Below are 16300 nucleotides of genomic sequence, written 5' to 3' on the forward strand. Positions count from 1 at the left end.
TTATATAATTTATTAAATTAATTGCAAACTTTTACTTTTTTGTACAGTAGAACCCCTCATGTCCGACCTTAGAATAACCAACTCCTCCTTGGGATATCCAACCTAGTGTCTGACTACTTGTTTCATGTCTGGTTTGCGCTGTCTGGTGAGCATGTTTGGTTAACCGAAAGGCCAATCGCGGATGTTCCCGTAATCGCGGCAAACGATCACCACTGTCGCAGATAACGGGTGTTGCCGCCGTTGCTGGAGACGATTACCGATGTCACCGGGACTGCAGGTTATGCTCCTCCCAATATCCGACCTTTGGGCCGTTCTGACCATGGTCCAGTCAGGGTTGGATATGAGGGATCCTATTGTACCTCCACCACAGTATCTAATTTAAAATAGCTGCACCCGTTAATTATAAATTACTCTATTTTGGATGAATATCAATTATATAAATATGTTGTAGACTCAGTTGTGAGGCCAGCTCTGCTGGACAGTCAGGCTCGCACTGTGGCAGACTTGCGCTCCAAGTGTGACGAACTTGAGAAACACTCCGCTAGACTGGCCGTGGTCAGGGAGAAGAAGGCCAACACGGATAGAGACTTTGGTATGTACATCTTACATAACATAGATTACATTCAAATCATTTCTTCAAAATTGTGGTTGTGAGTTGTGATTATTTAGATCGGATCCATTTCATTTGAGTTTAGGATGGTTTGGACAGCATTCTGCTTATGATTACATACTCATTTCACTTCATCCATAGCCAAACAAATAATGATTAAAATAGTAGCCTACTGTAGTTATTAATTTTTTTTAAGAGAAATGAATCTATTAATAAAAATAAACACGTCTGCCTTAAAACATAAGGTATCCAATGACACAGAAAAATATACGTTTAAAATATTGAAGGATTATAACAGCTATAAGACTGATACATTTAATTAAAATGGCGACCATGAGTGTAGGATGAGTGGCGCGATCTTGTAGTCTTGTCACTGACTTAGACCGACTTGTTCCTTAGACAGGACTTAGATAGGATAGTACTACTGCGGATAGTTTTGACTTATTCTTACGATTATTTACTGCATTTCATCAGATTTATTGAGTTCAAAAGAAGGAAAAACCCCTCCTAACGCACTTCAAAATGTAATGAAGGAGAAATCTAAACGTTTTTTAGACTTAATTTAAGAGATACCCCTCAGTGTCACTGGTGAAATTTATTTTTCAGCAGTTGGTATCACTCACGAGCACTGGAAATCGGAACATATATTTCAATTTTACTGCGGAATATTTGTGTGTGCCTGATAGAACTCATTAGCAATTTATAAACCGTAAGCACACAAATAGTGTATGGGTAGGCTTGAAAAAGTTCAATAATCTAATGTTCTCTAGGTTTTATTAATTTTACATAGTGTGCTGTGATATTTTGTATGTATTTATTAGATTTTTTTTATTTTAGATGCAATGAGTGATATCCAGTCAGACACAAGCAGCCTTTCATCATTTACCACATCATCTGCTGGGTAATATTTTGTACTCATTTTCTAACAAGATATTTTTCAACCTATATGGATCATTATGAATTTATTACTTATGGAATATTATTTTGAGATACATCAAAACTAACGCACATTTACAAGACTCAATTTGTGCCAACGGTTTAAATATATTCTTGAACAACTCATAAGAGGGACACTTCAACAAGTTTTTACTTGTCCGATCAGCATTGGTTGCAGTAAACATAGAACGATTGTGCCAAGAATTGTTACGATTTTTTCCTGACTAAATATCATTCTCCGTATACTTATAGTTATAAACAACTAGGTCCTGTAAATTGTCTTAAAGGTATTAGTTGTTCTAAATGTTTAACGATTAGGTATTTTATTTTCTTAAAACTAAAGCTAAATTTAAATTTTTTAACTAGGCCCTAATTACATTTTGCGAGATTTTAAATTATTGAACCATGGTATTAAAAAGCAGGTAGTTAAGGTTAAATTTATTATTTAACAACAATATAATTTTCAAAAACATGATTAAACATAGGCTATTTGCTGAAAATGTGTTGCCTATTTATCATATTCTAAAAGAGTGCATTTCTGTACTTACAATTGGCTTTGAAATCTATTATAGTCTTGTAAAAAATGTAGCCATATCAATGAGTTTCTTGTTGATTAAGTGATAACATTCTAGGCACTATTAAGGTATAAACTAATAATTTATTAATAAATAATAATTTAATTAATAATCTACATTGCCTTTTGACTACATATCTTGTCTGGGAGTTGTGATTTCTTAAGTATATATTTTTATTTTTAAATCAACTCATTTATGATGGCAGGACAAAATCCACCAAGAACACACGCAAAGCTCAGAGGAAGTTGTGGAGTCTCAAGGAAGGCAACCCCAGAGAAGAACAGGCTTTGTTGTACACAATCACAGAGCTGATACAGAACACAGAGAAGCTTACAGGTACGATGTAACACTGTAGATGTATGCCTTAGGTGAGCTGCAATACATTATAAGGTACTTTTTTTGTCCCAAACTTCACACCCTAGGATGCAGTGCTTTAGCCAGGAACCGTTTTATTTACACATTACTAAAGCAGAGGGTGCGGCATCATCACTTAAATTCATTAGGGGGACTTGTGCAACGACGACTAGACCAGGTCCATGCCCGAGCAGCAGAAGGTACTAAAGTACCAATCCGCTACCCTGTACATTCATGGTATAACCTCCTTGTTGTCGAACGGATCCCTATTGGCTATTCAGAATAAATAATTTTGTAACACCACAGAGAAGTAATATACAGAGGAAACAAGCATATGGGAAAACCGTGCGTCTATAGTCTATGTTGGGGTTGTAGCGCACAGGGTCTTCCCACTGCGTGAGCGCTTTAGTATATAATGGCGAGGGGGGGAACAACAGCGGAAGGGGTCAACCAATAGAATTTCCTCCTGACACCAGTCACTGCAGCTGGTGCTAGACACCACTTAAGTGTACCATTGAATGTATCATATGTTTCTTCTCTGTGGTAACCTCCATTGCCAGTGATGAGAACATGAATGTTTTAAATTTCTAATATTTTTACTTCAAAGAGTGCAAATTTCAAAATCCCTCGCTCGTTTTACAACCAGAGCTGGCCTTAACCTCCAAAGTGGTGTGGCTGCAAAGGTCCCGCACCTCGGGTGGTTCTGCGCTTGGTAAAAAAAGTAAAGTCTGTGTTTAGGACTAATATTGCAGTCTGTCCAAATGAAATTGTGAATTTGATCTTCATTGCTACGCTATCTTTTATTGACGTATCATTCTATATAGCTGGCTGTCTAGTAACAGTATAGTCCGTAGTGAGTAATATAAGGTGTTCTTGTCAATGAGTTGAGAAAAAATCGTAAATTTTGTTTCTAATGTCACTAGGGGACGTCCATCCTCTTTGTTCCACCCTTGCCGAGTTGTCAATGGACGAAGAAGCTATAAAGCTGCAATCAGCGATGGAGTCTGCTCTAGACAGAGTCGACAAAGTCAAGCACAGCATCTGGCCTGCCTGTGCCGTCAAGGTGAACTGTTTGCTAAGTCTTGGAACACTCAAGGAATTTAAAAAGACAAGTATCATTAAGATCAACTTATCATCTTTCTGTAGGCTTAGATAATTAAGTATTTTGTCTTTCCTCTAAAAATTGTGGTTGTTGAACTAGACATAAATTTCACTTCAAAATTTAGTGAAAACAAAAACCTTTGTTAGTAACAAGAGTAAAATCTTTAACACGTTCTCTACCGATCGCCAAATATTTGCAACGGTCATTGCCACGGCCCGAGGAATACACATTTTAATATTACAAATAGTCCGAGTGTCACTTGGTTAACAGTACACGCAGACCACGGGCCAGTGATGCAGCAAAGTAAAAAAAACAGTTTTGCCAACTATCATATGACGTCACTAATCATCTTATCCACAGACCAAGTGATGCACCTATGTGACAGACATCTCTGTAGACCACTGCAGAGAATTCAGGGTGTTCAAATAGAAATGGACTGATACAAAGACATATTGCTTTGAAGGTATATCCATATGCTTTTTGGATCATAACATTGGGGCACCGACGCAAATATGTGTCATCAGTTTATTTTAATGTGACCAGCCGTCACATATGTGCGTCACTGGTCCATATCAATGAAAAATTTAACCTATTGCGGTAGGGAAAGAATAATAACTTGCCATTTCAAAAATGTTCTAGTTATAATACATAAGAAGACATTGAGTGGAACAATTCACTCCAACTTATGATAAACTAGCTGTAACCGGCGGGCTTTGCCCCGTTTAACTTCTTAATTTTCAAGATTATCTCGTTCGCATGGATCAATCACGTCCTGGTTGAAGTTTGTTCGCTACGCTCACTCACCTTTAGGTTGAAGCTCGTTCGCTACGCTAACTTGCCTCCAGGTTGAAGTTCGTTCAATACGCTCACTCACCTTTTGGTTGCAAATTAGCTGTTGTCATAAATGTAAAAGAAATAATAGTGCTGCACCCTGTTGGTAATCCTTGTAACTTTAATGCTATTGATCATCATAGAACAGAACCAACTGGTTTAATTGAAACAGCTGTTAAGATTCAATAATTCCATTTCTCATAAGGTTAACATGGGAAACTCCAGAGCCACTGGGGCGGAGCCCGAAAGGATTTTTGAAATAAGAATATGCCTATATGTTAATCGGGAATATGAGCTATCATCATGCCAAATTTCAGCCCAATCCGACCAGTATTTTTCGCGTTCACTTGTCACAAACATACATCCATACATCCACATCCAAACTTTCTCATTTATAATATTAGTAGGATATAAATTTTCTAAGATCAGGATTCGTTATTGTTTTATTCTGTAATATTGAGAGTTGTTAAATCATTGAAGATTTTAAAATAATCACTTGTGGCCTTAAAACAGCATTTGTACATCGAGAAAGATTTTTTAAATGTATTAATTCATTTGTTGAGTTGGGAAAAATTTGGGTTTCAAACTGAACGTGTATAAGCTTTTTTTAAGATTATAACTCCCATAAAACTTTTTAACATTTTCAAAGTAATTTATCGTAATAGCCAATAAACATTTATTTCATAAGCAAGTTTATAATAATGTGTATTTTGTACTTTCAGAAAACCGGCAGTGACGCAGATGCTATTGACCCAACAGCCATTGGTAAGAATACAAAACTTAAATTTTTAGTCATATATTTTCTAAAAATAAATTTTAGACGCATCTTGTACTGTATGAATAGTAAAATTTGAAATAAATCAGCATCAATTCAAACTGGATTACAAGCAGATTGTTACAAAGTACAATAACTTTACCACAGAATTATTTTCTAACATGCATTCCCATATAAAATCTTGTACTATAATACGAGCAAGGTATGTTACAACTTTATTACACATGTTTGCCTGTCTTTCGTATATTTCTCAAAATCCAGCGGAAGGATATTGATTACATTTTGGAATTAGGGACTTAAAGCCTTAAAAACGTGATTTTCGACAGCCACTACCTGAGGAAACTTCGTATTTCGCTACACAACTCACATGAAAATTTAAAAATTTAACATTGGCCTTATGGGTTGTCAAGTAATTATGTTGGTTGAACAAAAACGTTTCAGTTGTGGACGTAGTTTTACAAGAACCCCCCAACAGGTAGCAGCACTAAACAAAACTGCTAGCAGGTCCTCAGTGTTGTCAAATGGAGGGAAAAAAGCAGGAGCAAAATCCCGGACACCATAAAGAAAAATACCGAAAAAATTCCATGTCATTAAATACAAGCCAGGACCCCACACTACACCAATTTTGGAACAGTGACCACTGTAAAAATAACCGGATTTAAAAACTAATTATACCGGGTTTCCAAGCGGCAAGCGAAATCTTCTCACTGCAATAGCTAACGTAACACTGTAACAATAGTTTAGAGGTAGGAGTGCTACGTTATTTAATATAATCCGCCTCTTGCGGTAGTCCTGCACTACGTTAAATAATGTAGGGTGTGCTTAACGTAATAAACAAATTTGTTAGTTAACCTTAGTCTTGAACTCAGTAAAAATCAAACATAAATTTAGATGGAACGGTGGCGACAAATTGCTATTAGCCCATGTCCCCCCTCTGATGTATTTGCACAATAATTAATGCTTTTGTCTCTTTTTTTGTTTTTTTTTTTCAGATACACAACTGAGCTTTCCACCTAAAAGTAGCACTTCTGGTTCATGGAAGCTCAAGATCTTATCAGATTAATAAAAATGCTTGGATAAGGTTATCTTAAGTTTTTATACATTTGATTGTACATACTCGTAACAGAATAAATGTTATTTTGGTTCTTACACATTCATTTATTAATTTATTTGAGTTATTATTCCTCGAAATACAGTATAAACACTAATTTTTTTTTACTTTATCATGTCATAGAATTTATAAAATACCAAGGAAATAGGTAATAGAATATATTTTTTGTATAAAGGTGATTACATGTTCTTTATTCACACATTAGTATATAATAGCTATATATAAAATTGTATAAATATTGAGGAAATCTTAGTGTATACATTATACAAAGAGACCTATTGACACTGTATCTCCAAACTTGCGTCACTAATCAACATTTTCAACAAATGGCACTTCGATTTGATTGTGTATGCATTAGACTCCTCATGCCTTAAGCTTGAACATACTTCATTAGGAACAAAGTTGCTTTTTTCTCACAATAAAACAAAATAATTTAACAAAAATACTTTAAACACAGAAAAACATCTTACTTGAATAAAACTCAATCTCTTACATTTTATATTATTTTGGCTTATTATAATGTGAAGTAGTAGCTAGGTTAAAAAAAAAAATAACAAGGAGCTGCATATCAAAACATTATAGTAGTGCCATGCATCACACATAATAGTAGTATTTTTATATGGATAATGAAATAGCAGGAAAGGATGCATTCAATCAATAACATAATGATAACAAATTAAAATAATAGAAAAACTAATAATAGTAAGTAGGTAGGTCAAAATTTGTTGAAATTTGAGAAAATTACTAATTTGTTCAATTAAAATAAAATGCATGTTTCAGATTTATCTCAAGTAAAAGCCCTGAGTTGTTTACATTCATGGTCTTAAAAGGTAAATGGGCTTCTCATTAATCATTTTTCAATTCTAAAAGTAAAATTTACACAAGGTGTCTAAACTAATGCATCCAAACTTTCTTAACACGTTGAGTGTTGAAAACCTTAAAACAGGCGCTCCCCAATGGCAGCGAGGCCCCCCTGAATCAGCGATTGTAATTGGCATTCAAATATTGGGTATTATCATAGACAAAAATAATTAAATATAGACTGTCAGCTGTGCTGCAGATACAATAGGTTAGGGCGCACCCCGCTGGTAGCGCCATGTAGTTACGGCCTACGCGCTACGTAACTACACAGCACTCCCAGCGGTGTGCACCAGAACCTATGGTAACCACTGCACAGCTGACAGTCTATATTTACTCCTTTTGTCTATTGTATGACGAATCACAAAAGAGTAGTGGTGATTGTGCTGCATTACCCCGAAAGTAGACGTAGTTCACTGAAAGGTAGCAGCACTGTCCGGATCGATAGCCAGTGTCTTTGTACCGAAACCGGGACAAAAGCATTGCTAGACGAGATTTTACGGGAATTTTTAGTACCAACCTACAGCAAAATAAAGCTCGCATTCTAAGCTACAGCCTGGCAATGATTATAACGTTCCCCGGCAATAGCTGAGCTCATACTGAACTAATGTAGTGAGAGTGGCGCAACTACATCTATAGATGTAGACCGATAGGAGCGCTTACATCAATAGATGTATCCCGCACTCAACGTGTTAAAGATATTCCAATCTTAGTTACTAAACAAAAAGTGGCCCATCAGTTTGTACTTTTTAGATCAGTCTTGGAACTTGTTTTATGTAAAGTAAAACCTAAAAATATCAATAAACTGATACTCCTAACGTTATCAAGAAACCTATTAAGAGAGTATAACCCGCCGCTGTTTACCACATAAACATGGTCCTACAAAAAATAACCTCATGGCATTATTAAAGTGTTTGTCAAGTTTAAATAAACTGTAAAATATCCACAAAGATCCAAACTATGCACTGGATGAACTGAAACTTCGTGATTGTTTCTTTAAATAGTTTTCAAACTCCGTAAATAAGTCTTTTTTACATATGATTTTAACTTCTGGATAAGAGTAACAAATTAATTTTTCCCCTTCCATTACAAGCTCTGATTTGTTAATAGCACAAAAACACAATCATTGGAATCAAATTAGTTTTTGAGTGTTGAGAGCTTGTACAATAGAGGCCCGAACAATATTACAATCCATATAATCCGCCATCTTGAATTGAAATTTAGGCTGCCGGGTAGAACCCTCTTAACTAATAAGAAATACAAGATTTAAAAAATGTTTTAAAGTTTAGCAGTAGGTCAACCTGGTGGTCAAGAATTACATAGTACCGGTAACCATTGAAGGATAGACATTGAATCGACTAGCCCCAGCTGTGGTCAACTATTCATATCAAACATAAATGAATGAGCTGATCAGATTGTATTATTCAACAAATCAAATTTTCTCTCTTTGATTTCGATACCATTATAACCAATTTGAAATTATATTTTCAATTTTTCTAGGTTTAAAACTTGGTGTATTATAGTGGACACAAATCAGTAATAAACAGCAGCTTCATTGTCAGTTGCTCAATTAAATTATGTTAATTTCCTACTAAAACTGGTTACCAATACAAATTCAACTTTGACATTGGAATGGTATGTCTAATTATATCAAAAGTCATAGGTAGACCCATCTGGAGCAAGTCTCCTGGAGACTTCGTTGTACTATTTGATCTCACTAAATTATTACTAGAACAAAGATATGAGATACAGTGTCAAAGACCACTAAAAGTATCTTATACGCAGGGCCAACGTGCTGGGTCTCAACGTGAGAATCAACTGGTAACCTGAAACAATTAAAAACTTAAATCACAATACCTTAAAAGATCAAGACATTTTCTACCTAATTGATAAATAACTCGCTTCTGCTCGTTGCACAACATTCACCTGCGTGATGTACAACGTAAAAGTAAGCTCTTACTACTACACTTGTAACGTAAATAGCTATTTTCTAATCACTAATTGCTGAAACAAAATGTAAATTTTTGTTACTGTATCCAAAATTACCTCCCCATTTATTTAGGTTGAGAGAGATTTTACTGTACGTTCTTGTAGATTTATTATCCTAATGGAACAGCTGGGAAGATCCTAATGGTGTTTTTATTCACGGGTAACACTTGGATACGTTCACGTCAAAACCATTTTTAGATACTCACAGACAACAACTCAGGGAAGAGCAGACCTTAGCTCTTCTTCCCCTTCTTGAACCGCAGCCGCGCCTGAGCCTTGGTGTATCGCTGGTGGTTGCCAGAGGTCCGAGCAGAGCCATTGGACGTCTCACTGTCTTCCGTCTCTTGTTCCTCATCTGTCAATCAAATAGAATTTTGTGACAGCTTGCAGGGTAAAATTTGTATGTGGATTTTAATGCCAAGTCGTCTAGTTTCCTGATACGGTTTGAGGGTATACAAGCGGTACTTCCCCCCTTCACAGACAATGCCTCCAACGCTGTACAAGACAGGAGGCAACTAAGACAGATCACAGTTTCACAAGCTCTTTCATCGCTTTGGGATCCACAGTGGGTCAAGCATGTAAAAAAGCAGTATGACAAGACTTAAGACAATTTAATTTATAACTGCAAAGCTCTGAATGAGGTATACTATTGGAACTATAGCAAGAGGCAGACACCTGCCTTAAGAGGAGGTCCAAGATAGGACTTAAGTTTGATGGACTCTCAAGCACAAACAGCCCACAGGTGGCAGATGAACTCAAGGAAAGCATGCGCCAACTCAATCAATAAGTCTCAGGTAGGAAAGAAAGCACAACGTACCTGGAAACAGATCTACAGGTGGATCGAGCAGCCCTTGCTTCTGGCAGGACATGTAGTACCGGCAGCCTCGGGCTATACAGTATCCTACCATGGCGATGGCTATGGTGATCAGGGCCATCAGAACTGGGTGCTAGAGGACAAATTGAAATTAGGTAACAATATAAAAAAGGAAAAACATTCTAAGAGTCCTAGGCTATTGATGGCATAGACAAAATTTCCCTGTACCTACTTTGATTACTTTGAACTTTATTTTTCTGCACCCCTAATGGGCTCCTGCAGAGTAACTAATTGGAATGGTTGGTACAAAACCGGTAGCCTAGTGTTCTTAGTACTTCATCAAATTCCAAAATCTCAAATCATAAGATTGCATTAAATTGGTATCACCAATAACCAAACACAGAACAGAATTTAGGCTACAATTGAAATACATTTTACCCCAAATTATAGATCCATGAGATAGAGTCAAAATGTTACCGATAGTGTAGGTTTTTCAGCAACAACATGGTCTGCAATAACAATCATCACTCCAAGTATCAAGCCCACTCCAGCTCCAAGCCAAGGAGTCTGAGCATCAGCTGAAATCATTTAATTCTCTTTACATCTAATACAAACAATACATCCAACTGAACATAATTTTTTCCTGTAAGTAGGCCATTATGAAATACATATAAAACAACCAAAACAATCGCAAATAACCATGACTCAATTTGAGAGGAAGCGCAGAGAAAGCATACCGAAACCCCGCCTTTTACAGCAATTCTTTTTAAGTTGAAAACTAGTAGGCCTAGTTTACAGTGTTACCAAAACGGGAGTGCCGATGGAGACCAGGTCAAGTCCCTTCTAACGCACGCACCCCCACAGGTCTCCATCGGCACTCCCGTTTTGCTAACACTATAGTTTCTTATGGTTGTGGCAAAGACAATTCTCCAAGTTGATTAGAGAACTGGTAGAAATCAGTAAGCACAGGTCCCAGCTTAAAGTACGAATTACAATTCCGCTACCTAAAAAGTCTAAAAATCGAGCACTGCTATGTTGCCATTATGTATTTCTTGAAAAAAAGATTAAATGTAGTTATAATTAATAGTTGTTTTAGTTATAGTTATAATTCCTTTTCTTAGAGTACATAAAGCTTATAATCTCATATTTGGTTAGGTTATTGTTTGAAACAAATGCAAAACTTTTATAGTTATAGAAGACATAAAACTGCGTCTGACTGATTTACAAAAATTAATTACAATATTAGTCTAGTAAAGCATAAAATATTTTCCACCAGGATTAACTTTGTTACCTCTCAAGTCACGAGAACGCTCTCGAGTTGTCCTCTCTAGGGCCGCAGCCAGGGTCTGATCTTCTGGAAGGAGACGCAGTGCAAGGGAATACGACAGAATAGCGTCTGTATAGTTGTATGTAGCCGATTCTACCTCCCCCTTGCGGAAATATCCCTAGAATGTAAATTGTATTATAGCCAGTCTAAGTAAATTAACATGGAGGGAAAATGTACTTGTGAAGTGTATGTTTTATTTTATAACTTATCATAAAACACATCATAAGAAAAGAAGACAACTCTTTACCAAAGAAAGTACTGGAGAACAGCCCAGAAGGAAGAACACCCCTTGGTAGACCCAAACTAAGATGGTGGGACCAAGTAGAGAAGGACGTAAGGAAACTAAGAAGAAGGAAGGAAGACGCAAGATGCAGAGATGAATGGAGGGAGTGTGTTGGGGAGGCCAAGTACCATTTAGGGTACCAGTGGCCACAGCAGTAAGTATGTATATGTTAAAGTGTTATATGTAAGCTAATACTGGTACTCTTAAAATTGAAAGCAGGTTTGGTAAGGTTATAATAATTACAAGTAAGTAAGATTGATTGAAGTCTAAATTAAATGCTCATTTGAAAATATATATTTTTATTAATCGCTGATCCAATCAATGATGATTAGCTGATGACAATTAATGCTGTAGCCAAGGAAGTGACCAGAGTTAAATAGACCTTAAAAGAGTCCTTAAAAATGTAAATATGTCCTTAAAAGAGTGCCAGCTTTGAAAACTAACACCACTTAAGTCTAGTGTTAGCCAATGGATATATATAAACTTTTCCAGACTGAGTTGACTACTGAATTATACTTTTTAATCAATCAGAGATTCAGAGAATTTTACGTATTTGCCTGCATCCATCACTTTCATGAGTTGATTTAAAATTAACCTATAAAATTAAGAGTAGCTAAGTTACACAATTAACATCTCATAATCAAACACTTACCTTAGCCCAATCAGGCTTTAACCTAATAGTTTCCTTGGCATCCTGAAGAGCATAGTAATATTGCTGCGCCTTGAGAAATGCAAGAGATCTGTTGCTGTATAACGAATAATTTTTTGGATCCAACTTGATAGCATGAGTATAATGTAAAACTGCCTCCATTGATTTCCCATCCTTCAAGCACTGGTTGCCTTGCTCTTTTAGCTCCTGAACCTAAAAAGAGTTAAGCAAAATAATTAAATAGGAATATTTTGTAAGTGAATCATTTTCTAATGTAAGTAGGTAGGGATAAATAACAAAACATGGTACCGGAAGCTCAGAAGTACCGTTTTAGGTAGATGACCAGACATTGCAGGTTCAAAGGCTAAACTGGCTAAACTGAGGTCACCACTGGCCTGTGAGTCCTCATACCAAGACCTAAAGAATGCAAATGCATCGTTGAATAGCTGTGGCGGGGCTACAGAAACCAAGCCTCGGTCCAGCCTGCCAGTGAGCGAGAGACTTTCATATCTGTTGGCACAAACAACCGAATGAAAATATTGATAGATATATTGATTTTTGGTTAATTATGTTTACCATTTACCACGTAGTCCTCGCCACAATCTTCGGATCTGGGAATCGTCAGGTTTCTTCCCTTCTTGGAGGAGTCTTTAAGAAGTTGCTCATTTGAGGTGTTGGTATGTGTGCTGTTCTATGTAATCTGTGGTTTTGTAATATGGCCTTTTTATTAGGTATTCTTTGAGTTTTTTTGTGAAGCTGTTGATTGTGGTTGTTGATTTTATATAAATTGTAATACTGTAACATGTACCTGAATTGATGGGTGTATTGCTGGTTTTTTGTAGTCGGTGTTGCTTTGTGTAATGTTGTGTTTGTTTCGGGTGTTGTAGGTGTGTATGTCTGATTGTGGGGTGGGGATGATTTTTTGGCTAGGAGTATTGTGTCAAATATATACTGGGAGGTTATTGTTAGGATTTTGAGTTTGATGAAGAGGGGTTTGCAGTGTTCTAGGTGGTGGAGTCTCAGGATTGCCCGGATTGTACTCTTTTGTATGGTTAATATCTTTTCGATGTTACTTGTGCTTGCTGATCCCCAGGCGGTGATACCATATTTTATGTGGGAGTGAAAAAGCGAATGGTAGGCCATTACATCTATGTCTTCATTTGTGAGTGTGCAGATTATTTTTATGACATGCCTTGCAGATGACAGTTTTTTGGATAGGTATTTTATATGATCTTCCCAGTTGAGGTGTTTGTCGACAATTATGCCAAGTAATTTTGTGGAGTTGGCCGTTGGAATGTCCAGGTTGGTCCAGTCCTCTTCTAGTCTGTTGTTGTTGTTGGGTGTGAATTTTATGTGGGTTGTATTGTTTTTATTTATATTCAGGTTTACTGTATTACAGTATGCGGTGGCCTTATTGAGGGTTTCATTGATCATATCGGTGTTATCTGTTGTTCGGTCAGTGGGAAGTATGATTGTCGTGTCATCTACAAAGAGTATGTATCTGAGTTGTTGTTCAATTTCTTCCGGGAGGTTATTTATATATAGGGCCTACTGTAAAAAATAGTGGGCCTAAAATTTATCCTTGAGGCACACCTCTGGTGGTTGTTCTTAACAAAGATTTTGTGTTGATTACTTAGGTTGTTATTAATCTGATGTTCCAGTTCTACATATCGTTGTCTATTGCTGAGATAACTTTTTATCAAATCAAGTGTTTTGTCGTTGATATTTTATTGTTGAAGATTTTAGTAGCAGTGTATTCCAGTTGATTGTGTCGAATGCTTTTTGTAAGTTTAGAAAGAGGGTACACTTCCATCTGTTGGCACAAACAACCGAATGAAAATATTGATATATCGTTTGGTTAGTTAGGTAAGGTTAACCTAACTAACCAAACGATAACTATATCAAATTAAACAATCGAATAACTTAATCAATATTACTCATTCGGTTGTTTGTGCCAACAGATATGGAAGTGTATCCTTGAAAGATGCCTGATGCATACCCTTTACCCTCCAGATTTTAGGTTATCCTCACAAAGTTGTGAGATAGCTGTTGTTGTGGTAAGGTTAACCGAAGTTAACTAACCAAACGAAATATCGAATGAAACAATTGAATAAACGATATTTTCATTCGGTTGTTTCTGCCAATAGATACGGAAGTCTAACTTACCCACTAATGCTCTTGCAAGAATAATTTGAGAAAATAAAACAGATATAACTACTGCAGTAATAACTTACTTAGGGCCTATCCTATAGGTATTTGATTTCTGAACCTTCAAATCGAAATAGGCCTAAATGAAGGTTGAACTTGAATTATACAATTAAGGTTCAGAAATCAAATACCTATAGGATACGGGTAGTATAGGATACCGATAGGCCCTAAGTAAGTTATTAGTCCAGTAGGTCACATTTTTATCTGTTTTATTTTCTCAAACTATTCTTTGTTGCTTACCTGTTCAGCCGTCCCCATTATTTGTGAAGATTAAAAATGGTCGAACTTATTAAAGAAATTAAGCTAATCTGGAAATTCAAGGTAAGCTAAATTCAAGATTCCAGCAAATAGCCGTCGGACAAAATGCAAGTTTTCATAAATAGGCCTCTCTCATATAGGCCTAATTGAACATTTTTCTGTTAATCATAATTTAGGCCTATTTAGACATTTTCGGTCTGGCAGGAATTATTTTTCTGGAAAAGTAATTAGTTATTTTAAAGGTTTCTATACACAAACTAATTTTAATTTTTCGTCCGATAATCCGGCTCTGCTAAAAGGAAAGTGTTGGTTGAAGTACCAAACCAAGCAGAACAAAGCAGACAGCGACAGAACTGATAAATAGCAGACAGAGTGACAGTACAGACAAGACAATCAACATACAGACAACCAGACGAACTAGTGGTGGGAATCACCGAATGAAAATAACCGAATCAATCGGTTATTGATGCTGAATAGACTAATTCGGTTATTTTATCCTGGTTCGGTTAAATTAGTCTTACCGTGCGATTCGGTGATTTAGTTATTTAGTTGATTTAGTTTGTCACATAATCAGGTAACTAAAATTTATTTGGCGATTCGTACGACTAAAAATCACCGATTGACGCTGAAAGACTAAATGCCATTCAGTTTCCCATAGGATAAAAATTAGTTGTGGTTTGTGATACTGAATAATGACTAAAATTGATTCGGTGATTCATTCAACTAAAAATAACCGATTGGCGCAAAAAATAACTGATTGATTATTCGGTCATGGAAACCATTCGGTTATCCCATCACTAAGACGAACAAAAAGAAGACAGACCAACAGATGTTCAGACGTGTTGGCCAACAAAAAAGAACGAAATTGTAGAAGAAAGTTGAACACATATATAATAAAAGCTAATTAAGTGAACAAAATATAGTGTCCCGTCCCCATTTAAGGGTTGGGGATAAATTTTATCCGTGCAAACATAAACAGCTAACAATATTGTCATAACATATTGCCAACTAAGATGTAATATTACAATTTATTGATTGACATGAGTAATGCAAATTTTATATTTGTTATTTTGGTTTAACAATTGAGTTATTAATAAATTAGTTGATGAACCACACAAAAAAACAAATTTAGTATTGAGGGTGTGCACCTCCTCCCTCCTTCCAAAGAGTCCCACCTTGTCCTTGAGGAGTACAAGGATGTCGAGACTGGCTGAGGATATACATGTATACGTTGTTGGGTTATCTCAGTAAATTTAAAACCCAGTTTAACCCAGTAAAACGTTATAATTATAAAAAAATAGCGCATTCTCTAGTTAAATAACCAAACAGTAAAGGACAAATCGTGAAATTAACTCTAAAATTATAGAAAACAATTTTTGTCGACACTAGCGATCAGTGTTACCAGACAGAAATTAGATACGGAAAACTAGCTTCAAAACTTGCAATGGGGTGGAAAGTTTACTTGTGTTGGTTAGTCTATGGTTGTAGTAATAGAGATTGATAGTGCATAAGTCTAATACTAATACAAACAAAATACAACCATAATACAACTTTACACAGTATGGTAGCTCATGGTAGCTGGCCCTTGGCTTGCCAATGGCAGTTGGACTTGGAGTTGAA

General features: G+C 36.2%; 2 protein-coding genes across 2 annotated transcripts in view; one reads left to right on the top strand and one right to left on the bottom strand.

The window, feature by feature from the left end:
* LOC129004019 (elongator complex protein 1) overlaps positions 1–6334 on the top strand; it is a 31285-nt gene extending 24951 nt beyond the window's left edge. The window contains exons 17-22 of the mRNA XM_054432392.1: positions 452–592; positions 1448–1511; positions 2327–2457; positions 3399–3538; positions 5131–5173; positions 6176–6334. Coding sequence (XP_054288367.1) covers positions 452–592; positions 1448–1511; positions 2327–2457; positions 3399–3538; positions 5131–5173; positions 6176–6246 — 590 coding nt within the window. The 3' untranslated portion in view covers positions 6247–6334. The remainder of the gene's footprint in view (positions 1–451; positions 593–1447; positions 1512–2326; positions 2458–3398; positions 3539–5130; positions 5174–6175) is intronic.
* A 131-nt stretch (positions 6335–6465) lies between these two features.
* On the bottom strand, positions 6466–15036 carry LOC129004282 (uncharacterized). The gene is made up of 7 exons (XM_054432805.1): positions 14663–15036; positions 12218–12427; positions 11247–11400; positions 10433–10533; positions 9959–10088; positions 9348–9496; positions 6466–8978 (listed from the first exon to the last, which is right to left on the bottom strand). Exons 1-6 carry the CDS (start codon positions 14678–14680, stop codon positions 9375–9377), a joined length of 735 nt encoding a protein of 244 aa, XP_054288780.1. The 5' UTR covers positions 14681–15036; the 3' UTR covers positions 6466–8978; positions 9348–9374.
* Between the last annotated feature and the right edge of the window lie 1264 nt (positions 15037–16300).

The sequence above is a fragment of the Macrosteles quadrilineatus genome, unplaced genomic scaffold, assembly GCF_028750875.1.
Source record: "Macrosteles quadrilineatus isolate MER2022 unplaced genomic scaffold, UCM_ALF_1.0 Scaffold_9__3_contigs__length_116548681, whole genome shotgun sequence".
In the NCBI taxonomy this organism is placed as follows: domain Eukaryota; kingdom Metazoa; phylum Arthropoda; class Insecta; order Hemiptera; family Cicadellidae; genus Macrosteles; species Macrosteles quadrilineatus.